Genomic DNA, 26,046 nt, shown 5'->3' with positions numbered 1-26,046 from the left:
TTGGTGGTTAGGGTTAGAGTAAGAGTTAAGTAAGGGGGTAGGTTTAGTGTTGTCCATGTTTGCTGGTGTGCGTTTCAGCATCTGAGCCTGTCTTATGTAGTGGTAGTGTTATGGAAAATGTTTTTCTAAGGTAAGAGGCAGGGCTAGGAACTAGGTTCATAGGTTCATACTAGGCTATCTGCCCAAGGGCATTTATAAGCCTAGCCCATAGTTATTTGGCTTTCGCCACCCCTTTAGTTTGAATAAAACTATGCCTATTATTTTGCTGTGCCTCTGTCAAGCAGTGACACTGAAGTAATCCCTGGGGTATATCTGCGATCCCCCATCCATTGGTCAAGATTCCTCTTGAACAAGGCCAGCGAGGTGCTCTGCCTCACATGTACCGGGATTTTGTTCCACAGCATAGGGAGTCTCTGGGTGATGAATCTGTCCCTCCAGCACGTTCTATTAATAACCGTGTCAAGGTTTAAGTCTCGTGGTTCTGAGGGATCTAGATTTTTGAGGTGAAGCATATTCATCAAATCAGGGTTTGACATGGCCTTATATGTCAGGCACAGGTCACCTCTGAGCAAGCGGTATGAGACTGAATAGAGCTGGAGTTCTTTCAGTCGGGCAGCATAAGACATATTTTGAGACCCTTTATCCTTTTGGTGAGGAACTTTTGGGGCCTTTCCAGCTGCTGCAGGTGTCGGGTCAGATACATTCGAATGGGGCATTGTACTCAATCATAGGTCTAATGAGTGATGAGTACAGGGGGACGATGATCTCCCTTGATCTAGATGTGAATCCCTTCATGATCACGTGGGCAATGTAGAAGGTTTTCCTAACTACTTTAGCAACATGAGTGTCAAGGCTACTGTCAACCTGGGTCCCCAGATCCCTGATGACTTCTTCTGTGCTCAGTGGATTGCCACCTATATGGTAGCTAGGGGTAACCTTGTTTTTCCCGAAGGGTATGACTATGCATTTCTTGGCATTTAACTTTAGGCCATGGCTCTGGCACCAGTTATCCGTTTCTGTGAGGCCCTTCTGAAGGATATCTGTGTCAGATGTGTTTTTGACTATGGCGCCCAGTTTGCAGTCATCTGCAAACTTTGTCAGCCATAACCCTCCTGTGTTTGCTTGTACTTCAGAAAAGTAGATGCGTACAAGAGTGGACCCAGGACTGAGCCCTGTGGGACACCACTTGTGACAGACTTTGAGTCTGACATGGCTCCAGCAACTCTGACCCTGTGGGTTCTGTCACTTAGCCAGTTTGCAACCCATCTTGTGATGTATGGGTTTACATTCAAGCTGATGAGTTTTTCGATGATACCTGAGTGGGGTATTGTGTCAAAGGCCTTTGCCAGGTCAAGGTAGGCTGTATGGACTGCCTTTCCTTCATCAATGGCCTTGGTGACTGTCTCGAAAAAGTCAACCAAGTTTAAAAGGCATGATCTGCCTTTGAGGTTGGATCCAAAGTCTGCAAGTTCCCTATGTCTTTATTTATGAGTTCCATTATGATCCTCTCCATGGCTTTGCAGATAAGGCTTGTCAAGCTAATGGGATGGTAATTTCCAGGGTCGGTGGAGGCACTGCCCTTGTTAAGTGGGACCACAGTATCCTGAGGTGAGGCTAAGATTAAACAGCTGTCCTAACTGCGGGTTTAATTCCTCATTGAGTTAAGTGGAGCACACAGCCGGGGACACCATCCGGTCCCATGGATGCTGTGTTTTTGCTTTGGAGAGCAGTTCTCACGGGCGTTGGAGATGTTTGGGGGGCTACAATCCTCTGGTATAGATATCTCTCCTTTGGGAGAAGTTTGCACTGAACCTGTCAGCCAGTATGTTGGCAATGTGTGTAGGTTCAGTAATCTTCACATCATTTTGAACTAATTCTGAGCATATCTGGGAGTTTCCTCCTAGGTTTCTAACATAGCTAAAGAAGGCCTTATGATTGTCTTTTGAGTCCTTGGCGATTTTTCTCTCAAAATTTGCCTTGGATGATTTTATGAGAGCTCTTAGTTTTTACTTATAATGATCAAAGGTGTCTTACCTTTCAAGGATTTTGCTCTATCTTGTAGTAGCTTCCTCCTTTTGTTGTAGAGCTTGTTTATGGCTGGGGTCCACCAGACTGGACGCTTGCCTTTGGTACAAAGCGTCTTAGTTTTGTTTGGGATTGCCTGATCCATGCAGTCCTGTAGGTGCTGGTAGAAGGCATTTGTAAGTGATTCAGCGGTTTGAGTAATGTTTACCACTGGCTCAGGGGCCTTAAAGGAGACCACACTAGTTTTAGAAGTGTGAAGTCAGCTTTTGAGAAGTTTTTCACTGTGGTCTTTTTATTTCAGGTGGGGGGATGAGGACCTCCAGCGAGATTAGTTTATGATCTGATCTCACCAGTGAGGGTATACTTCCGGTGTTGAACATTGTGATCCCATGTTCGTGATGATGAGATCCAGTATGTTTTCTCCTCTTGTGGGGATGGTGACTAGTTGTTCCATGGCATTTGAGTTTATGAACTCCAGGAACCTTTGGGCTAGAGTGTTTGGGCTTGAGTAGTGTTCCCAGTCTATATTAGGGTAGTTGAAGTCACCTAGTATGATGGTGTTTGGAGATACATTTATCCCTCCATTGTTTTCAGGAAGGCCATGTGAGGTTCCTGAGTTTGAGAGGGTGGCCTGTAACATGCTACAAATTGCAGAGCAGTCTTGCCTATGGTTAATTGCACCTGGATGGTCTCTGATGATCGCGGCGTTGCCACCAACCTTGAGGTGTGGGTGTCCTTTATGAATATGGACACCCCCCTTTCTTTCTTGGTGTTTTTTTTGGGGCGGATCGCATGATATGAGGTGAAACCTGATAGTGCTGGGGTGCTCTCAGGAGCCTTGAACCAGGTTTCTGTCACAGCACAGACATCGATGTTCTCCATACTGAGAAGGGCCTCAGTGCGTGCATCTTGAGATTGAGACTTCTGGCATTGAGCAGCATTACCCTTAGTTTTTACTTTTTGTGTGCTAGGGTGGTAGGTTTAGAATTTGAGCCTTGCCTAAAAAGGCACTATGGGGTGGCAAGAGCCTTTGCCAATATCCGAAGCCTAGGGGTGACAGGTGCAAGCCATCCCAGCGTGGCTTGTCCAGCATGTCATCCCAGGCAGACAGACATTGATCCCTTTGAATGACACCAGAATTTAAGCCAATTATTAAAGCTGATCATCTTATCACTGTATTGTGGCATCATTCTAGGTGAAGGTAGGATACTGCTCAAGGTCAGGGTCATACCTGCCTGGGCTACATAATCAGAGAGCTCCTCAATGTCTCTTTTCATGTAGTCAGGTCGTTGACACCAGCGTGGACAATGACTGAGTCGGTTGAGAGACCTGAGTGCTTGTGTTATGTGGTGGATTCTAGCACCCGACAGGCAGCTTACTGTGACCTTCTCCTTACTCAGTCTGGTGAGCGGACGTCAGTGTGTCTGACTATGGAGTCACCTATGACAAGTATGTTTGGTGTTGTATTTGGCCTTAAGGGCAGTGACTGCTTGCACACTGATTTTGTTGTTTATGTGTTGTTTGTGTGGTGTATTGAGTTTGCAATTGCTTGGGTGTCTGCTTTGGAGGCCTCTGCTGTTTAGGTAAATTTTACTCAGAGCCTCGAGTATGTCTTAGTGTGTTTATGTGTTTGATTCAGTGGTGTGGTTGAGTTATGTGAGACTGGTATTTTGGTGTGTGTAGTTGCCTTCTCCTCCTGCCTGGTCTTGCCAGTCCTGAGTTGAGAGAGCTCAGCCTCCAGTCTGGCTAAATAGCTGCATCTCTCACAAGTGTTAGTGTTACATGGGAGGAGGAGAGGGTTGTCCCTGAGGCAATTGTAACATTGTCTCAGAATTCCCAGATTCACCAACTGGGCAGGAGAGGACGCCAGCATCTGACCCTTCGACATGCTAGAAAGAATTATGAGTTGGTATGAGACAGAAAAGTAGTGGGCTTAGCAGGAAGTGGGCACTCCTGGGGTTTTGCTAGTGAGAGATTTGTATAATATAGGAGTGCTTGACCTGAAAGAGAATGCTTATAAGACAAGGGATATGCTTATAAGACAAGTGCTGAGCTTTTTGAGAAGAAAAAGCTATTTGGAACAAGTGCTGTTTTTAGTGTAGGGGTAAACTGTTTAGGTTCCTAACAGTGCAGTGCTAAGAGAAAAATTGAAGAATAGACCTTCTGAAGCCAGAAAGAGTTTAACGATGCTGCTCTAGTGGCAACTCCTTGATAGCAGGGGCTGGAAAGAAGCAGGAATAGACCCAAAAGGGAAAATAAAACTACAGTTTCAAGTCAGTAACCACCTCTACGGGGTCAGGGAAGCTGCTCAATGTTAGTCACTGCCACTGATCAACAGAGAGACCCTCCTTCAGCCCAAGCAAAAATGGCCTCACAGACTTTCAAACAGTTCAGGAACAGCAAGCCTGTAACTGAACTTTTTTAACTCTCAGAAAAGTGGTGAACCAGTGGCTACAGATTTAATGCAGGCAAATATAAAATATTTAGTTTACAGTCTCTGGGAAAGTAGGATGTGTGCCCCTTTTTTCTACAGTCCCTATAGGAAACACAGTGTTGCTTCAGGGTGACAGGTAGTTAAGTCCATAATCCAGAATGAAGACAAAAAAAAACAGGAATCTTGATTCCCAAATCCAAACAACAGTCTCAAACAGAAAGGAAAGAGCAGCAGCTCGTGTTCTGTATTCCTCCATGGTTAGTATGATGTCAAACCAAACAGATTTTTTCTGTCTTCTAACTGAGTGGCTGTGATACACACAGACTTCCAATCCAATATGGGGTAGTGCAGCTTTTTATAGGAAGCACTAAATTTAAAAACTGTGTATGGTCCCATTCTGTTAAAAGAAGAGTTAAAAAGTCCATAGCTGTAATGAACCTTGCAAATTCTGATATTTCTACATCTGTGAAATATTCATCTCCTGACACCTAGCAAAGAAAAAATGAGAAGGAAAAATAAAAGGAAACAGAAAACCAACAAATGTGTTAAAAGTATTCACCTATGTAGCACTACAAAATTGTATTTCTAGAATAACACTAAGAAAAAAAAATTTTGAAGACAAAAATAATAAGAAACAGCAGTTTCACCTTTAAAAAGGAGGGCTTCATCAGACTAAAATGTATTTATTATCTATAATCAAATATGAAATACAACCAATTTCAGTGAAGATATTCTCAATGAAACTCTAAAAAGTATAACTGGAATGTACTTAGAACAATGCCACTAGATACTGCTGTAGAACACTTTAATAATGTATTCTTACAGACCTTAATCTAGCACCAGTACGTCATAAAAGAGTAAATTCCAGCCCTGCACCATGGCTGACAAAGGAAAGAAAAATAATCATGATAAAAAGGGATAAAGCCTGGAAAAACTGGTATAAAATAGAACTCAAAATGCCCACCAGCAATTTAGACATCTTAGAAACCTTGCAAACCTCCATGTCAAAGACGATAGGCAAACATAATATACCAATTTAAAAGACCAACATATAAACAACCTAAAACTTTTTTTGGTCATCACAAAATAAAGTACTCCACCTTGGCAATACTACTACAGTAAAGTCTCATTTAACTGGCACTCATGGGGATTGGTGGATGCCAGAAAACTAGTTTCTGGTTGCTTGAGAGTTACTATTAAATATAGGCCTGACTAATACTATACCCTTTACTATTTGTTTAGTATGATTTGCTTTCAGGTTGGGGAGAGAGGAAATTTATTCCTATCTTCCTTTTTGAAACTCTAAAACTCTGAAAACGTAAGGTATGTTTCTGCAGGGATGGGAGGGGGGGACAGAAAGTGCAACACATGGCAACACACAAAAATTGTACTGTATTTATTTTGCCGGTTGCTTGAGTTGAGGGTTAACAGAGTTTACTGTAGTTCCTCTCCAAAAACAGATGATATGGCAGGCTCTATCCCCCCCACAGTTTAATTCCTACTTTATCTCTCTTAGTTACTAACACATCTGTCCCCTCACTCTACCCCTGTCCAATCAAAACCACCTACAGCGCTTCAATTTTAATGCAGTACCTACCTCACTCATAAAGAAGTACCTCCTTAAACAAAAAAATACTTCTGTAGCTGTAGACCAATTGCCATCAGACTACCTAAAAATAGCTGCAAAAGCCATAACCTTCCCTGTGCCCATACTAATTAATAGCTCCATAGAAGAAAGATACATCACATAACTGTGGAAAAAATTCTACATCATACCACTGCACAAAGGCAGCACATCTACAGAGTTTAATGATAGTGATTCTCTCCCCCCTTTCAAAAATATTAGAGAAATGCATCCATATGCAGCTGATGCAATACCTAACCTCAAATAATCTGCTCTCAGATACACAACATGGCTTTAGGTCCCAGCACAGCACCACTACTGCTCTACTACATTTTACCAGTATAATAAACGGACATAGAAACCATGGTCTGCTTGTGTCCACCATGTCCTCAGACTTGTCAAAGGCATTTGGTACCGTCTCGCACCAGCGACTGCTTCAGTAGGACTTTCACAATACTTATTGTGATTCCTTAGTTATCTATCTGGAAGGCAACAAGCCATTAAATAGCAACAAACTACTCATCCTTTCAACAGGTTACTATAGGTGTCCCTCAGGGCTGTATCCTGGGTCCTCTACTATTTAATATATTTATTAATGACCTCCACGCACCATGCTAGTTTAGTTCATTATGCAGATAATAGCATTAAAATATGTGGCCTCAACAATAAATAAGATCCAAGACATTACCCCCAAAAATCGTTCTCCTCTATAGAAACCTGACTCAAAGAATCAAACCTCCTACTCAACCCCAAGAAAACTAAGTTATTTATCTGACATTTGTTAATGCTTTTAACCTCAAAAAATTGCCAAAATCAAAAGCAGTCTTTTAACATAAAGTCAACAAATCAATGTCATTAAAACCATAACTCACTGTAAACTTCTAGGCATTATAATAGATGACGATCTCAAATATAACCAGTATGCACTGCACACCATTAAATCTACACACCTGAAACTAATCTCCCTTTATAGGATCAATGAATGCTGCAAGAAAAAGTCTAGCCACCACCTTCTTACTGCCAACTCTCTTATAAGCCACTGCTTTCCTGACAAACATAAACAATACTCAGAGAAAGAAACGTGCCTCCTTCTACAATAAAATGGCTACATTTGCCACCAGTCTCTCTCATAGGATCCACCATTGTCTTAGCTTAAAGCAATTAAACTGGCTTGAACTGTACAACTAACATTCACAACGAACTACAAACACAAACTCATTCATCATCCAGAAAAATGCTCTAATTTACAAAACGTATTACTACCCTACTGTCCAGCAAGTGACCACTGTTCTAGTAACAAATTCTTATTACTTACAAATAACTCAAATCATGTTGCAGGAGACTTGCTGTACTTTCAATATGTTGCTAAACTCTGGAATAAAAAATCCCCATGCAAATAAAACTCTCCAACAAACACAGTAGTTTTAAACCACTGCTGAAACAACATCTTAACCAATCCTGGTCCTGTATATGCCATCACAGGGTTAAAACTTTTTCATTGTACAATACTACCCAAATACTCTCCTTAAACATGATATTCTAAACCTCTTACTGAAATGACAAAACAATGTTTATACATAACTGCTGCTTGTACAATCCACTAACTTGCACGTGTGCTTTCTCTTTAACTTCCACCTCTATACAATCTTACACTGTATATGTATAAATGTAACTACTGTTGGGTGTAAATGTAAATAGAAATGTAGCCACTGATTGTGTATAAATGTGAAAAGAAATGGAACTTCTCTGTGTTTGACTTGAACTTAGTATAATGCAATGTAAACAAATGGAGCTTTTCTCCCTAGGCCTCTTCTGAAAATGGGTATTACCCAGTCAGACTTACCCTGTAAACAAAGACAAATAAAAACAAAGGCCTGAATAAATTGACCACAAACAACAGGACCCTAACAAGTGGTAATTCAAATACTAATAAACTGAATTCTACAAAACAGTAGTAGAAGAACAAGTCAGCTATAGATAACTGTCAAAATGTAAATTAACAATAGGGGAATTGAAAGTCAGTAATCATCATGTGAGTCTGCAAAAGTATTAACAACCATGTTATTAGTAGTTTTGACATTGTAATGTCTGCAGTGTGGAAGTTTTAACAGTCATTCCAGATGGAGGAATATTCAATAAGATGAGGGGGTGCAGCCATCTAACCTAATTTACCACAGTCGTTTTTATCTTTGAAAGGATGTTGAGATCATATCAATCAGTTTGGGGGGGGGGGGGAGCAGAGATCCCCAACTACTGATGGATATGATCCTATTTCAGTTCTAGAGAAAAAATGTTTTGTGTCTCATAACAAAAAACAAAGAAAGTGGGGCGGTGCAGCGGTTAATGCTGTCGCCTCACAGCAAGAGGTTCTCTGGTTCGATACTCGGCTGGGGTGCCTTCTGTGCGGAGTTTGCAAATTCTCCCTGCGTTCACGTGGGTTTCCTCTGGGTACTCCGGTTTCCTCCCACATTCTAAAGACATGCTTCTGGAGCATTTCTTCCTGGGCCTCCGCTGAAAACAGGATCTGTGGAACCTAGTCGGACTTTCCCGGTCAACAAATGTTAAAAAAAAAAAAAAAAAAAAAAAAGAGGGTGGCCTAATGGTTAAGGTGTTTGCCTTACAAACACAAGGTGCAGGGTTTGACTCTCACAAGGGATAATTGGCTAGGCTTAAAATGGCTCACAAGGGCAACTGCCTAGTACTAATCTATGAACCTATAAAAACACCTTTCTGAAACTTTAATAGAACTGTACAGTTTGTTAGAGCACTGACAATTTCAGGAGGGACTGACTGAGACACAGAGAGAGAGAGAGAGAGAGAGACTGATGTGAGGACTACATGATTAGGGCATACACAAAATGGTGCAGTTAGAATCAGACAAAACTAGATAAAGTATTACACAAAGCAGTCTTCAAGGAAACAGCTGCAAAGGATGACATGAGGGTGCAACAGGAACTGGCTGAATGTATTATAAACAAAGTAGTTCTGGTGACTAGTCAAAGGGTAAAGTATTTTTCATTGTGGCAGAGTTCTGCCCTATGTTGATGACTGTTCAAAGAAAAAGCAGACAAAGTGCCATAAAAGAGGTCATTTCTTGTACAGATATCATCATCAACAATAACCCCCTTTTCTACATGGCATCAGAGTGTCGTATCAACTGTCTCCATCTCTCTCTATTCAGTGCCATTCTGTGGAGCTGTGGGTAGTAAGAATGGAGCTGTGCAGGAAGAGTTGTATGAACCAACTGCTTTGGGCAGCTACTGTGGTGCATAATATCCTCATGATAGGAGAACACAGATCACAGATTGCCTGCTGTGGCAGGGCTAGCCACTCTATGGTGTAAAATATGGTTCTAAGTCGTTTGGTCATGTTGACCGATATAAATAGTGGGCTGATACATATAGGTTCATAGGTAAGTACTAGGCTAGCTGCCTAAGGGCATTTATAAGCCTAGCCAGAATGTGTTGGCTTTCGCCACCCCCTTAGATTAGTTCCCTGTGCCTCTGTCCAGCAGAGCCATCAGTTCCCTGTGCCACTGTCCAGCAGAGCCATTAGTTCCCTGCGCCACTGTCCAGCAGAGCCAGTGCAGTGATCCCCAGGGTTAATTTTCTGTTTCCCATCCACCCGTCAAGGTTTCTCTTGAAGAGTGTTAGTGAGGGGCTCTGCCTGATGTATATTGGAATCCTGTTCCAAAGCATGGGGAGTCTCTGGGATAGGAATCTATCCCTCCAGCATGTCCTATTTATAGTTGTGGTGAGGTTTATATCTCTAGAGCGTGTGGCTCTCTGGGATTTGTTTTTTTTTTTAGGTGGAGCATGTCCATCAATTCTGGGTTGGACATGGCCTTGTATGTCAGGCAGAGATCACCTCTGAGTAAGCGGTATGCAACTGAGTACAGCTGGAGTTTCTTGAGTTGGGCTGCATAGGGCATCTGTTTGAGGCCAGTAATCCCCTTGGTGAGGTACTTTTGTGGCCTTTCCAGCTGTTTTGTAAGGTACATCCCAAATGGGGCGTTGTATTCTATGGTGGGTCTAATGAGTGATGAGTAAAGAGGCACAATAACCTCTTTTGTTCTAGATGTGAACCCTTTTGCGATTAGGTGGGCCACATAGAAGGATTTTCTAACCACCTTGGCAATATGATTATCAAAGGAGAGATTACTGTCTACTTGGGTCCCCAGATCCCTTATTACATTCCCTGTATTTAGGGGACTACCACCTATGTGGTAGTTCGCAGGTATTTTGTTTTTTCCAAAGGGGATGACTATGCACTTTTTGGTATTTAGCTTGAGGCCAAGATTTTGACACCAGGTATCTGTCTCAGTGAGACCCATCTGAAGGGTGTCTGTATCAGCCGGAGAATCAATTATGGCCCCTAGTTTGCAGTCGTCTGCGAACTTGGTCAGCCATAGTCCTCCTATGCTTGCCTGTACCTCTGAGAAGTATATACCGAAAAGGGTGGGTCCTAGGACTGAGCCCAGGGGGATGCCACTTGTAACCGGTTTAGAGTCGGACGTAGAGCCTGCAACTCTCAGCATGTGGGTTCTATCCATGAGCCAGTTGGCAACCCATCTCTTGACGTAGGGGTTTATGTTCAAGCTGGTGAGCTTGTCTATAATACTAGAATGGGGAATGGTGTTGAAAGCCTTTGCGAGGTCTAGGTAGGTTGTGTGGACCTCCTTTCCCTCGTCTAATGCCTTGGTAACCGTCTCAAAGAAGTCCACCAGGTTTAGGAGGCATGATCTGCCCTTAACAAAACCAAACTGGGTAGGGTCCAAGGTTTGGAGGTTCCCAATGTCTCTGTTAATGAGTTCCATGATGATGCGTTCCATAGCCTTGCAGACCAGGCTAGTCAGGCATATAGGGCGATAGTTCCCAGGGTCCATTGTGGCTCCACCTTTGTGGAGCAGGATAACTGTTGCTGTGCGCCACTCTATGGGTATGTAGCCTGTAGAGAGGCTGAGTTTGAACAGTCTGTTTAGGTAAGGGGTTAGTTCATTTTGGAGCTCTTGTAAGACACAGCCTGGGACCCCGTCCGGTCCCATTGAAGCTGTGTGTTTGGCTTTGGATAGGACTGTTTTAACCTGTGCACCGGTGATTGATGGGGCCCTACATTCTTCTGGTATGCTTATGGGCCCTTTAGGGGGTGAGAGGGGGGCGAAGTTTGCACTAAACCTGTCTGCCAGAATGTTTGCAATATCAGTCGGTTCAGTGCATTTTGTGCCATTCTGCACTAACTCAGAGCAGATCTGAGAGTTTCCACTTAGGTTCTTGACATAGCTAAAGAACGCTTTGTGGTTATCTTTGAAGTCATTGGCAATTTTTCTTTCTAAACTAGCCTTGGATAATTTAATGAGGGATCATAGTTTCTTGCTGATACTGATCAGGGATGTCTTTCCTTCTTGGGAATTTACTCATTTCTGTACTAGTTTCCTCCTTCTGTTGTATAGCTTGTTTATTTCAGGGGTCCACCAGACTGGTTTCCTTTTCTTGTAGGAGTGAGTCTTGGTTTTACTTGGGGTAGCATGATCCATGCATTCCTGCAGATGCTCATAGAGTGCCTTTGTAAAGGTTTCAGCAGCTTGGACAGCATTGTCCTTTAGCATGGGGGCTGTGAACCTTTCCACCTCGGTCTTAAGTAATGTGAAGTTTGCTTTGAAAAGTTTTTCATGGTGATTTCCTTGATTGGGGGTGGGGGCAGAATGTGGATATCCAGAGTGATTAGTCTATGGTCTGATCTAACCAGCAAGGGGTTGACCTCCGGTGTGGAACACCGGTCGCCCATGTTGGTGATGACCAGGTCCAATATGTTGTTCCCTCTGGTGGGGGTGTTGACCAGTTGATCCAGGGTGTTCGAGTTTATAAATTCTAGGAAGCGTTGGGCAAGGGAGTTAGTACTTGAGTAGTTCTCCCAGTTTATGTTTGGGTAATTGAAATCACCCAGTATTAAGGTGTTTGGTAGTACCTTCATATTTCCCAGTGTCTCCAGAAATGCGGAATGGGGGTCCTGGGCCATGGTGGGTGATCTGTAGCAAGCTACAATTTGGACTGCAGTTTTGCCCATTGTTGGTTGCACATGGATGATCTCTGATGCATTGTGCTGCATCACTAACCTGGAGGTGTGGGTATCCTTGATGAATATGGATACACCCCCGCCTTTTGTGTTTCGGTCCTGGTACTGTGGCCGAAAGGTATGGTATGAGTTATAGCCTAGTAGTGCTGGGGTGTTCTCAGGAGCCTTAAGCCAGGTTTCTGTTACTGCACAGATGTCGATGTTCTCCATACTGAGGAGTGCCTCGAGTACGTGCATTTTGAGGTTTAGACTTCTGGAGTTGAGTAGCATTACCCTCAGTTTTTAGTTACTTGTGCTATTTATGGTGGTAGGTTTGTCTTTTGAGCCTTGCCTAAAAAAGGCACTATGGAGGCGGCAAGAGCCCTGGCTAGTATTCAAAAGCCTAAGGGTGACAGGTGCAAGCCATCTCTTGCAAAGCAATGTGGCTTGTCGAGCATGTCATCCCAGGCGGACAGATACTGGATCCCCTTTGAATGACACCAGAAACTTAGCCAATTGTTGAAATTGATCATTTTTTCTTTATACTGTGGCATCATTCTTGGTGAGGGCAGGATGCTACTCAGGGTCAGGGTCATACCAGCCTGGGCTACATGATCAGAGAGCTCTTCCATGTCTCTTTTCATGTAGTCCAGGGAGGTACGTCTCAGGTCATTTACACCAACATGGACAATGACAGAGTTGTATGTGTACTTGTTCTGGAGTGACCTGAGTGCTTGTGTTATGTGGCGGATCCTGGCACCTGATAGGCAGTTAACTGTAACATTCTCCTTGTCCAGCCTAGTTAATGGGACATCAGTATGCCTGACTATAGAGTTGCCTATTACTAGTGTGTTGGGTATGTTATTTTGCGTTAAGGGCTGTGATTGCGTGGCACACTGATTATGTGAAGTATGTGTTTCATGGTTCGTGATGGGGTGTGGAGGTTGCTTGGATGTCCGCTTTGGAGGTCTCTGTTGCTTTTGCAGATTTTTATTTAGAACCTCTGAGTATGTTTTCATGTATTTATGTGTGTTATTTGTCGGTGTTGGTTTATTAGGTCTATGTGAGACTGGTGGTGTGTTGCAAGTATTACCCTTCTCCTCTTGACTGTCAGTTCCAGTCTTGGGTTAAGAGAGCTTTGCCTCCAGTTTGGCTGTATAATTGCATCTCTCACATATATTAGTGTTTGGTGGTAGGAGGAGAGGGTTGTCTGTGTACATGAGGCAGTTGTAACATTGCCTCAAAATTCCCAGATTCACCAGTTGGACTGGAGAGTACACCGGAAACTGCCCTTTGGATATGCCTGAATAGGTAGAGTAAGCTGTTTTTCTGATTGGCTGGTGGGGACGAATAGAGAGCCTTGTCCTTTTGGACAGTATGGGGGGGTCTAGTGCTAGGGTTAATTAGTGCTTGCTATGAGTTTTAAGCAAGTGCTTGACTGTGAAATGAATTGTTTGAGTGCTAAAGTTGAAGGTTTGTCTAGTTCTAAGGGAAAAATTGAAGAGTAGACTTCGTGGAGCCCAGAATAGTTTAACTCTAGCTAACTGGTGCTGCCCGGTGTACAAAACCGCACAAATGCAGTTTTTATAGCAGGGAAGTGAAAGAGATAGAAATTAGCCCAAAATGGCTGATAAACTACTAACTTCTGGGCTGAAACCACTCCTCCAGGGACAGATAGGCTGCTCAAAACTCCCCTCTCTCACAGGTGAACAGAGAAACTTCCTTCTATCCAAGTAAGATACGGGCAATTAATACAAATAAATTCCAAATTGTTGAAGTGCATAAGGTGGAAAGCTGAGACCATGCATGCCTTAACTGTGATAACTGGTCATGCGTGTTGTGTGCAATATATTGAACATCAAGAAATGCATAATCTGGGAGCTGTCCATGCCAGAAACGTATGAATCACTCCACTAGTGTTAGATATTCAGCTGGAGACTGCATATCAGTACGTCACTGAATGACTGTGAGGAAGTGCGTGTGCATTTAGTAGTAGGAAAACAGATTTTTATTTAAGACTATATCGGGTGACATTTTAACATCCAAGGGTATGACTGAAATCTAAGTAGAATTCCAGGATAAAACACAGGAGCCAAATCCAAATCTGCAAATGGACAAGCAAGAATAAAATTATTTGATAGATAACTCATCTAGCGATTAGAACTGAGCATGGCATTTGTTTTAAACCAACTCATCTGGCTATTACAAATGAGCATTGCATCCTGTACAAATAGGAGCAAAGTAGCTACCAAGGTGAAGCAGTCAGTTGCTTAACAGTAAACAAAGCAGTGTTGTAAATCAACCAAAGAATAACAACACAAACTAACCCTGGTTAATAAAAAACACTCTAAAGTGTCTGAATCAAATGCTTCCTGTACTAACTCAGAAATACCTAAAAAAACAGTGGGAAGCATATGATTCCTAGCAAAGAATTGAATAACTGTGTTGACATAATGGAAGCTGGAGATGGTACAACCAGTCCCCATGGTACATCCAACTGAGGGGTCACACCTGAGATTGGCACAACCAGTCTCCTGGGTATGTCAAAAATAGGTCACTGGTTGGCATAACTGATCCCCAGGGCATGTCAAACTGGGGTTAACATCAACTACTGAAAAAGCAAAACCATTGAGTGCCAGCGAACATCTTAATGCCTCTCAGCAGATGGGACTGCTAATAATTTACCAGAAGACCACAAACCAGTCTTCTCAATAACTGCGAATGGACAAAAGTTAGAACTTTTTTTCCTTTAATAGTGGCACCATTCATTTCTGAATATTCCCAAAAATCTGTGCAAGAAACCCTCAAAAGTGGTTTTAAAAATGTTACAAAAATGTGAAAATGAAGGTTCAGGTAAACTATAGCAAATATAAAATACAACAGAGGGTGACAAGCAAAAAGAAGCTCAACCAAAAAAGTTAGCATATTTTCAAAATGACATATGGTTACCACCAATGTTATAAAAGTAAACCACTAGTGGCCATGACCAAATGGATAGAACAACAACTCCAAAAATAAATATCCATACAAGAAAAGTCCAATGTAGAAGAAGGACTGACCTTGATACCCACAGAGAAGAATGACCAGACTATCAACTATAGATCCGGTGATGTTCCATACCATGGGCATGGCAATGGAGTGATGACCATGATGCTACAATAGGATAACTGCACTGATGGACGATGCTATGTCCAGATGGGCAGTGACAATACAGCCATTTCCAGGCTAACAGAACTTATATAAATGCAGTAAACCAAGTGATTGTTGCCTTGATACCACTGAGCCCTGGGGAAGGGACTGTAACAAGACACGCCTTGTCAGCTGGACCTTGACATGCCAGTGACCTCACTTTGAGATGCTACTACAAATAACCAGATTTAAGTAAAGGTCCATTGGCATACAAAGATTTTATCCTAAAAGTATAAATTGCTTTGTCAGGTTTCAGCTGATGCATTAGAGGAAAGTATATTGAACTCGAGTGTACTAATGATATTGGAGGATGACATTTTAAAACAATAATAATAAATGATTAATGTGCAAACATATGATGATAGTGATTCACGGAAATGCCCTGAATCACTGAAATATATCAGCACATATATGTGTATTTCATAGGTTCATAGATTAGTAGTAAGCTAACTGCCCTTGCGAGCCATTTTAAGCCTAGCCAGTTATCCCTTGTGAGACTCAAATCCTGCACCTTGTGTTTGTAAGGCATACATCGTAACCATTAGGCCACCCTCCCAACCATATAAAACAAGTCTTACTGAGAATGATGCCATAATTATTGCAACTACTGATATGGATGTTATGAGTCATACAAACTTGCATTTTGTTTTCTTGCAGACAATATATTACCATGTGCTTATTTAGCAACTGTTGTAAGGTCATGTAGTTTGTTGTTTATTTTTATTACCCTCTGAGACTTGAATAAGGTGGGAGGCGGTACACTGTATACAGGAACTACTGTACGGTTCCCTATTAGAAGACCGAAGACGCATTCTTTCGAATGCGTCTTGGTCGAACTCCAAAGCCTGAAACGGCAAAATATCAAAGCGGCTTTTAAGCGAATTCTTTCCCTGGGAAAGAATTCGCTTGACCGCTTCGTTACTTTGCCATTTTTGGCACTTTAGTGTGGTCTCGCAGTTGGTAGATTTAAGTAGGGGGGGTGTAGGGGGCACAGCCCCCCACTTAATGTAATGTTTAAAGTATGTTTTTTGTTGTTGGAACAGCGATTTTTTTCCCTAGGAAAAAAATCGCTGTTCTGACAGTTCGAAATTGTAAGCTTTCGCTTACATAGGGTAGATTAATCACCATTCGCTTTTTTAAGCACTTGGTGATCTAATATAGACCCTACTGTACATGTAAAAATGTAATATATATGTACAGCCAGCCTGCTGGGCTACACCTTTCTATCCAGTTGTGGCAGCAGTAAAAGCATGATGTTTGTCTCTGGTGTGCTGTATCTTTTATTTAGTAACGTATTGTGAAGATACAACTTAAGATGGGCATAATATTAACAGCCTCCATTGCTTTGGGGTTCCCTCAGTTTAATTTCTCCAAGTCTGAGCTGCTGATGTAGTGGTAAACTGCCATAATAGCAATCTTTAACTGTTATAAATCAAATTGATGAATGAATAAATACTTTCTTTCTCACCACAGGAAAACATGCTGCAAATATAATATGGAGTTATGATGTCACAGTTACCTTCCCACAGAGAATACAGTGACCTCTCCTGGGTAGATATGGCCTCTGCTTTCCCTAGTTCGACAGCGCTGCTGTGTGGATCGTTTCTTCCGCTTGATGCAGTGCATGCAGGGAGCCTGTGTTGAGCCTAGGTGCACTGTGTGATGATGAGAAGGAACACTCCGAAGTTTTCCATGCACTGGAGATATCCTATGGACAAAAACAGACATTACAAATAGTTTTTGTTTGCTACAGTTCTGGAAAGTCATTTCACATGAATTTTGCTGTAATTGCATCTTGCATTTTAAGGAACTGCAGATAAGTCCAAACACTGACCAAAACCAAACGTAGTGTAATATCCAGTCACAAACGGCCCATAAAACTCAAAACCGTTTTATTTAATAAAAACTTGACACTTGGAAAATATTTACAAACTTAAACTCGATGGTAAGCACTTTCGTTCTTTCTGTTTTATAGCAAGAAATGTCATCAGACCCTGGTTGCTTGGTTTTGATGATGCATTTTAAACTGTGACTTCAAAGTATAACTCAATAAAGTATTACAACAGTCTATACCTTTGCCATTTTCTGCAGACAACTTTGGGATGTCAGTGTATATCATGTGGAGAAGGAACCTTTATTCTACTAAATTTATTTCCCCATATGGTATGTGTTAATTCTGAAGTTTTCTTTGCTTTTAGAGCTTTTTTCAGTCATGTTTTGGGTTGTATGGGCAAATGCAGCACACATGGATAACTTTGGAATAACAACTCATGCAGATTGTCTGGGCAAGATGTGAGGAAACTGGGCTACCCAGAATAAAACACACAATGGCACAGGTGAGCTTTGTAATCTCCACACAGGTAGCAATTTGAAGCTAGAATCAAACCTGTGACCCTAGAGCTGTAAGGCAACGATAACTCCAACACCATCCTTCTACCTGCTATGGCTAAAAACACAACTTTTGTGCATTAAAATGTAATTGCTATTCCCTGCGCTATTTAATTTGTTTAAACCTACTTTTCAACGTTGTTTCATGTACAAACAATGATTCTTTACTTTCCATTTACCCTTCAACATTGCTGACAAAATAAAAATAATGAGAAACAGTTCTGCCCTTTAAAGCAGTCCCTGAAGAAGCTCATCTTCTCTAGCGCTGACCCCCTTTTACCACTTTTGTCTTCCTTTGGTTTGCATGTCTTGGCCAGTGTCATAGTGTTTGTAGTTTATAGGATCACTTTTTTTTTTTATTCAGACTGCTTACAAACATTTACCACGGAATGATGTTGAATGACCCATGGAAGACGTGTCTTCTACTGCTGTCTCGGGCTCCCACTCCAGACCCCTATTTCCAACTACAGTACACCAAACAGACAAGAAGGATAATTCAGTTAAGGTCTGCACACCAAAAAGAGAGACTGCTGTTTTTTGTAAGAGTAAAATATTTGTACTTATATCACATGGAGCTTATTTCATATAACTAGAAGTATACATTTGTGAGTTAATCACAGTAACCACTTCACATTCAGAGAACACAGGATATCCTATATAACGTACCATAAAGGCTCCAAAAATGGCACAAACCCTGTACCCTCATCAGTTACACAGAGTTATTTGCCCTCTGTGCCACCAGTAGACATCAAGAGTAAGGTAAAATATTACATAAAACTTAAAAAAAAAAAAGGAAAGTAGAAAAGTGGGAGAAAAGGGTTGAAATACTGCAACCTTGACACAGGAAATAGCTGCAATAACCTACTACACTAAATAATCATTTAGTCTAGTGAGGGTTGTGATGCCCTCACACTAGGCCAATAGTCAAGGAGCCTGAATCCTCACTATTGACACTGGAGAGGGACATGCACTTGGAATACAAATGGATACACACAGTATTTCCTGATGCAGACCTCTCTGCATCAAGCACAATTTCCCTTAAAAGCACACAGGGCACACACTCAGCCCAGGGTCTGGGTGTCTCTGTCTGTCTCTCCCTGGGTCCCAAATAAGGCTCTCTCCTGGCACTGTGAAAGTAGTGCTTCATGTCCCTGTCCCAAGCAGTTGACACACACTCTGAGATTTAATTTTCTCACACATACACACACACACACCTCCCCCGGGAAAGGCTGGCACAGATTACCTGCTTTACCAACTTGGCCCAGACTGTAAGGTAGATTCACTGCCACCGGTCAGTTACTATCAGGCTATTAAAAGGGTATCCAGTTATGCTGAGTGAAGTTAATACAAATGGTAATGCTGAACAAATAGCAAGGCTTTCAGGAGTGGCCAGAGTTATCACCAAATAAATATGTGCAAATACTCTCAAAGCTTTAATATTTTCTAAAAAGGACCAGCCACAATGAAAAGTTTAAATATATTTAATAATAAATAATAAAAGAACAAGAACATTCTAAATATATATTTAAACTAAACCACAGAGTTCAAATCACAGGAAATATTGAAAATAACACTGATGGGCAGACTCATATGTTCATAGGTGTGTACTAGGCTAATGGCCCTAGAGCCTTTACAAGCCTAGCCCATAGACATGCCCTGGCCACCCAACATTACTTCCCAGTGCCAATACCAAGTAGAGCCACTGGAGTGATCCCCGGGGTGAACTTTCTATTTCCCATCCACTCATCAAGATTTCTCTTGAAGAGGGCCAGTGAGGTGCTCTGCTTAACATGTATGGGAAGTCTATTCCAGAACATGGGCAGTCTCTTGGTTATGAACCTGTCCCTCCAGAATATTCTGTTGATTGTGGTAATGGGGTTAAGGTCTCTGAAGCATGAGGTGTGGAGGGATTGGGATTTCTTTAGATGTAGAATTTCTAACAGAGCTGGGTCAAACATGGCTTTGTAAGTCAAGCAGTGATCGCCTCTTAGTAGACGATATGAGACAGAGAATACCTGGAGTTTTTTGAGTCTGTCCGTGTAGGACATGTGTTTAAGGCCTAGGATCCTCTTTGTGAGGTACTTTTGTGGCCTTTCCAGTGGTTGCATGGGTCTAGTGAGGTACATGTCAAATGGGGCATTATATTCTATGATTGGCCTAATGAGGGAAGAGTAGAGAGAGATGATGACCTCTTTCTTCCTGGATGAAAAACCCATGGTAACAAGATGTGCCACATAGAAGGACTTTCTGACCACAGTGGCAATGTGGTGGAGGAAGGACAGGTTGCTGTGAACCTGTGTCCCCAAATCTCTTATAACGCCTTCACTGTTCAGTGGGCTGCCATCGATGTGGTAATTAGTGGGAACTGAGTTTTTCCCAAAGGGGATGATGACGCATTTTTTGGCATTAAGCTTAAGGCCATGGTTTCGACACTACTCATTGGTCTCAGTGAGGCCTTTCTGTAGGATGTCTGCATCACTTGGGGAGTTAATAATGGCTCCCAGCTTGCAGTCATCTGCGAACTTGGTCAGTCAGAGTCCCTCCCTGTTGGCCTGGACTTCTGAGAAGTAGATGCCAAACAGGAGAGGACCCAGAACCAATCCCAGTGGGACTCCACTCATGACTGGTTGGCAGTCTGACTTGGAGTCTGCTACTTTCACACTGTGGGTTCTATCTGTGAGCCAATTTACAACCCACTTAGTGATATAGGGTTGATGCCTAGTTTGGTGAGTTTATCAGTAATTCCTGAGTGGGGAATGGTGTCAGAGGTCTTGGCCAGACCGAGGTAGACTGTATGAACTGCATTGCCCTCATCCACAGCTTTGGTGACTGACTCAAAGAAGTCAACCAGGTTTAGCAGGCATGATCTACCTTTCACAAAACCAAATTGTGTGGGATCTAGAGTTTGGAGATTCCCTATATTCTTGTTAATTAGGTCCATGATGATGCGTTCCATATCCTTACATATCAGACTCATCAGGCTAATGGGGCGATAATTCCCAGGGTCCATAGTCACTCCCCCTTTATGCAGAGGGATGATTGTAGCAGTGCGCCATTTGGTAGGGACAAAGCCTGAGGTGAGGCTATGGTTGAACAGGGCACACAGATATGCTGACAGTTCACTTTGTAGTTCATATAAAACACTTCCAGGGATATTGTCGGGTCGCATGGAAGCTGTATTCTTGGCCTTGGACAATGCAGCTTTAATCTGTGCTGCAGTAATGCTGGGTCTCTGGCATTCTTCCGGTATTGCGATTGGTTCTTTGGGGGGGGGGAGTGGTAAAGTTGGCACTGAATCTGTCGGCCAGTATGTTGGCAATATCTGGTGGCTCAGTATAGGAGGTACCATTGTGCAGTAACTCAGAGCAAACCTGGGTAATGCCTTGGAGATTCTTGATATAACTATAGAAGGCTTTGTGGTTGTTTTTAGTGTCTGCCACAATTCTGCCTTCATGGCTGGCTTTAGAGGTTTTGATGAGGGATCTTGACTTTTGTTGAGGCTAATAAGGGAGTTTTTCCAGTCTTGGGACTTCACCTTTTTCTGCAACAGTTTCTTCCTTCTGTTGCAGAGTTTATTAATGGCAGGGGACTACCAGATTGGCTTCCTTTTTTGGAGGAGAGCATCTTGGTTCTGTCAGGTATGGCTAGTTCCATGCATTTATGTACGTATTCGTACAGTGCATTGGTGTATGATTCGGCAGTCATGCATCTATTTTCCATTGACATGGGTGCTGTGAAGTTAGCCACCTTTGTTTTTAGGAGCCCACAGTCAGCTTTGGAGAAGTTTTTCATGGTGGTTACCTTTATGGGGGTGTGTGGGTGAGATGTGAATTTCCATGGTGATTAGTTTGTGGTCGGATCTAACCAGGGAGGAACTGACTATTGGTGTACAGCAGTGGATGCCCATGTTAGTAATAACCAAGTCAACAATGTTGCTTCCTCTAATGGGGGTAAGAATGAGCTGGTCCAGGGCACTGGAATTGATGAATTCCAGGAAGCGTTGGGCCAGTGTATTGGTGCACGAATAGTTTTCCCAGTTTATGGAGGGGTAGCTGAAGTCAGCTAGTATGAGAGTGTTGGGCTGGACCCTAATAGTTTCCAGGGTACTTAGGAACATGGAGTGAGAGTCTTGGGACATGGTTGGGGACCTATAGCAAGCTACGACCTGAATTGCCATCTTATCCAATGTTAGTTGTACCTGAAGTATCTCAGATGCGTTATGCTGGGCTACTTGTCTGGAGGTGTGCGTATCCTTTATGACTATGGAGACACCACTGCCTTTGGAGCTTCAGTCCATGTTCTGGGGCCAAAAGGTGTGGAATGAGTTATAGCCCAGTAGCACAGGGGTGCTTTCTGCTGCTTTAAGCCAGGTCTCTGTTACAGCACAAATGTCAATGTTTTCCATTTTGAGGAGTGCTTCCAGCAAGTGCACCTTGAGATTGAGACTTCTAGCGTTGAGCAACATGATCCTCAGATTGCATTTATTTACAGCTGTTATGGCGGTAATTTGGTCTTTGGAACATTGCATAAAAAAGCACTATAGGGGTGGCAAGAGACTTGGCCAGTATCCGGAAGCCCAGGGGTGACAGATGCAGGCAATCTCTGGCAAAGCATCGAGGTCTGTCAATCATGTCATCCCAAGCAGACAGATACTGGATCCCCTTAGAATGACACCAGAAACTTAGCCAATTGTTGAAGTTAATCATTTTCTGCTTGTACTGTGGTATCATTCTGGGCGATGGTAGGATGTTGCTCAGGGATAGGGTCATACCTGCCTGGGCCACATAATCCGAGAGCTCCTCCATGTTTTTCTTTGTCTTTTCGTGTAGTCCAGGGAGGTGCGTTTCAGGTCATTCACACCCATATGGATAGTGACAGAGTCATACTTGTACTTGTGGAGTGACCTGAGTGCGTGTGTTATGTGTCGGATTCTGGCACCTGATAGACAGCTGACTGTTACCTTCTCCTTATTCAACCTAGTGAGTGGGGCATCAGTGTGCCTCACTATCAAGTCACCTATGATTAGTGTATTGGGCAAGCTGTTTTGCCTTAGGGGCTTAGGTTGAGGGGCACACTGTGTAGGTGAGCTACGTATGTTGTGGTTTGTGTTGTGTTGCGGTGGTTGAGTGCATTTCTACCTTGGAGGTCTCTGCCATTTGGATAGATTTCTGTTGAGAGCCTCCATGAAGGTGGGTGAGTGGTTTGTGTTTTTATGTGAGAGCTGTGATGGTGGGTGTTCTCGAGGGCTATGTGTTGCATGTGGTATGGTGCAGGTGTTGACCTTCTCCTCTTGACCAGCTATTCCAGTCTTGCCTTGAGAGTGCATGGCTTCCATTTTGGATATATAAGTACATCTCTCACAAGTCTGAGTGGTGGGAGGAAAGAGGAGAGGGTTGTCTGTGTACATGAGGCAGTTGCTACACTGCCTCAGAATGCCCAATTTCACCAGGTCAATAGGAAAAAGCACAGGGAACTGACCTTTAGACAAGCCAGGAGGGATGATCATTATTACTAAGAACTGGAGCTGTTTCCTTATATATTCCTTTTACAGGAAAAATGTCACTCAAGGTGTCTGAGTCTGTACAGAGCACTGCCAAACACTTGAGGGGAAACTAATACGTAGACCCTGAAAAGTTAAGGATGAAGTATTTAAACAGATGTTCTGAAGTTAGAAAGAAATCAAGCAGTACTTACTGAAAAATAAAGAATTAGCTTCTCAAGAATGATGAAAAGAGGGGAGTCGCATGAATGGCTACTGCCTGGCTACTACTAATGCTGGTCTCAGCACAGCTTCACTGTGTGGGGATACAATACTCCTTTGCTTCTTCTCTCACCAGAAGCAAAATGTTCGCACCAATCCCAAGAAGAGAAGCAGGCCATGGCCTGTTTAGTGATCCACAGTCTTGTCCCAGATGACTCAAGGGTCTGCAGGCTTGTAGCCTTTTTCTGGTAGATGTCTTGAATAGCAACCAGACCAATCAGGTACGTTAAGCACAGACACTCACTCTCCAACCAGAAAGCATCAGGAATCAGTGCACTCTGCTCCTACTCTCAGCAGGATCAGAATATAATCACAGATTCCAAGCTGTCACCTATAAAGCAGTTATTAAGCTTTTTGATGATCAGTAGTATCCAGGGAATAATGTAACTGCACTCCTTCTCTCACAAGGAGAAAACAGAAGCACTAATCCCAAGATGACTACTGAGAGGCAAAATGTGGGCTCTACAATAACTGGTGGTCTTGCAATAGGTGCTTAAAGGTAAGATGAAAAAATGGTTTATCCTAAACACTGCAGTGTGTGCTAGAGGAGTTAGATGGGAAAGTAGGTTACTTAAGTTTTACCTGTTTAAAAAGTTAAGTTTTAGTGGAGAGTCATTATTTTTAAAACAGCAAGATAGATTGAAAGGGGATGGTCACTTTTGTATTCTGGTACTATGGACTAGAGTAGGATGGCCAATAAATGTAAATAGTTGAAGGGGAGTGGTTTCACAAAATTATAATTTTGTGCTTACTCACACCAGACAGTAAAAGCAGAGAGGAAATGAGATGTATGCTCAAATTAACATAAGGGGCAGGCAACTACAAAGGCAGTGGTGTTTAAGAACACAACAATAACTGGCTGGGAGGGTGGGAACATTTCTGTCTGAGTCACAAGAGACAGACCTGTGGTTTCTTTTCAAGTATTAATATACAGTTAAACGCAGAATACAAGTAAAACACATTGAAAAGAAAACAAATCACAATATACAAAATAGAAAAAGGCAATAAAGTAATACAAAACACAACAAATAAAAAACAAATTAACCTTTCTCTCACAGCGAACTGTAGCAGTGTCTGGGTGAACTTTTCCAGTAATTTCTTTTTTAATTTCCAGAAAAAAAAAACAAACACTAAACTAAGCTTCACTATATTCCTGACTGAATCTAGGAGAATTAATATTACCTAATAACTTACTTGATAGAGCAAAGCAGAATGAAATACATGAGCAGTCTTTGTAGTCAGATTCCCTAAAACAGAATAGAATACTCGAGATTACTCCCTGTAAAACATATCCAAGATGGCTTGCAAAATGACCTCATCTGGTCACCTGACTTCTAGGTTCTCCCTCCTTTGAAACTGAGATGGGAATTTAGCATAGACAGCTACAATACACATCTAAATGTCTGTGGCAGTGCCTGGGGCTTCCCCTCTTTTTACTGAGCTAATAAAGAAAGGCTTCTTCCAGACCCACTGTCATTGGTCCTGTTCAGCACTGTGGGGTTTAACAGCTCATTTACATTTCCCTTATTTTTCTTAAAGTAAGCTAGCTGGTTAATTTCTACTGTCCAAGTATCCTTTACTAAAACATTACATTTAATTCAGTTATAATAATACATACACATTTCTTTTCATTCTAGCAGGGTGCACTATTGATACATTGTAACACAAGTGAACCTCACAAATACATTTTCAGCTCAAGCATCTGTACAAATCAGTTTGCTATACAAATGACATATAATCATTTACAAAATTCCAGCTAGCTGTGCTGGCACAAGTCATACATCCACTGCCCTACTTCTCCTGGTATGGCTGGCAGTACCTCCTATCATCACAATGGTATTTTAACATAAGAAAAAGCATGACATTCTACCCCCACCATTATTCGATGACTGCAGCAGTGTGCTTATAGGCATCCCTCAAACTTGCTGAGCAAGAAACCTAGACTGAGACAAATATAAAATGAGGAGAATGACCCATAAGCGGGGCTGGATTTTACTTATTATTCTTATTCACTTATAAAGTTGCTTGAATAATGGCTTTTGCAATAACATAATTGTAGGATGTATATGAACAGAAAACCACACACTTTATGAGAAACCGACCAAAAGTATGAGGCTAAAATCTGATCAGTTGAGAAGTGTGCCTATAGAAGGCAGTAGCAGGAGTAGCCTTTAAAATTAGGAAGAGTTGAGACAGATGGGGAGCTTCAGGACAAAGGGAGGAAAAACACTAGAAGACACCGGGCAGAATTTTTGAAATGCGAGTTGGAGTCACTTAGAAAATTAATAGAACAAGTGCAGCATCGCATTGTGATTTTGGAAGAATAAAAAGTATGAAATTGTAATGTCTGCCATTATTGACTGAGTATAATTATGTATAATTTAGATTTACAAAGGCAGTGATAATATAAGAGGAGATATCGGGGATGTTGTGTTAACTCAGGGACACATAATAGGTATGTGCTCTGTGTGTGTGTATGTTTGTAGTAGACCGAATGAGGTGGTCCCTGTGTCAATGCAATGCATGGGCTACTAATGTTAATTACTGCAGCAAAGTGCCAATGTCCACTTGTGG

At 42.2% G+C, this 26,046-nt stretch overlaps 1 protein-coding gene across 5 annotated transcripts in view; it reads right to left on the bottom strand.

Moving 5' to 3' along the window:
• The window catches only part of RELL2 (RELT like 2), a 610,006-nt gene that overhangs the window by 73,534 nt on the left and 510,426 nt on the right, over nt 1-26,046 (bottom strand). For all 5 annotated transcript variants that reach the window (XM_044069084.1, XM_044069083.1, XM_044069081.1 and 2 more), the window contains one exon: nt 16,843-17,031. In XM_044069084.1, the coding sequence (XP_043925019.1) occupies nt 16,843-17,031 (189 nt within the window). The remainder of the gene's footprint in view (nt 1-16,842; nt 17,032-26,046) is intronic.

This window comes from Protopterus annectens, chromosome 4.part0 (assembly GCF_019279795.1).
Source record: "Protopterus annectens isolate FY-2018-M chromosome 4.part0, PAN1.0, whole genome shotgun sequence".
In the NCBI taxonomy this organism is placed as follows: Eukaryota; Metazoa; Chordata; order Ceratodontiformes; family Protopteridae; genus Protopterus; species Protopterus annectens.
This window is presented reverse-complemented; position numbering and strand designations above follow the sequence as displayed.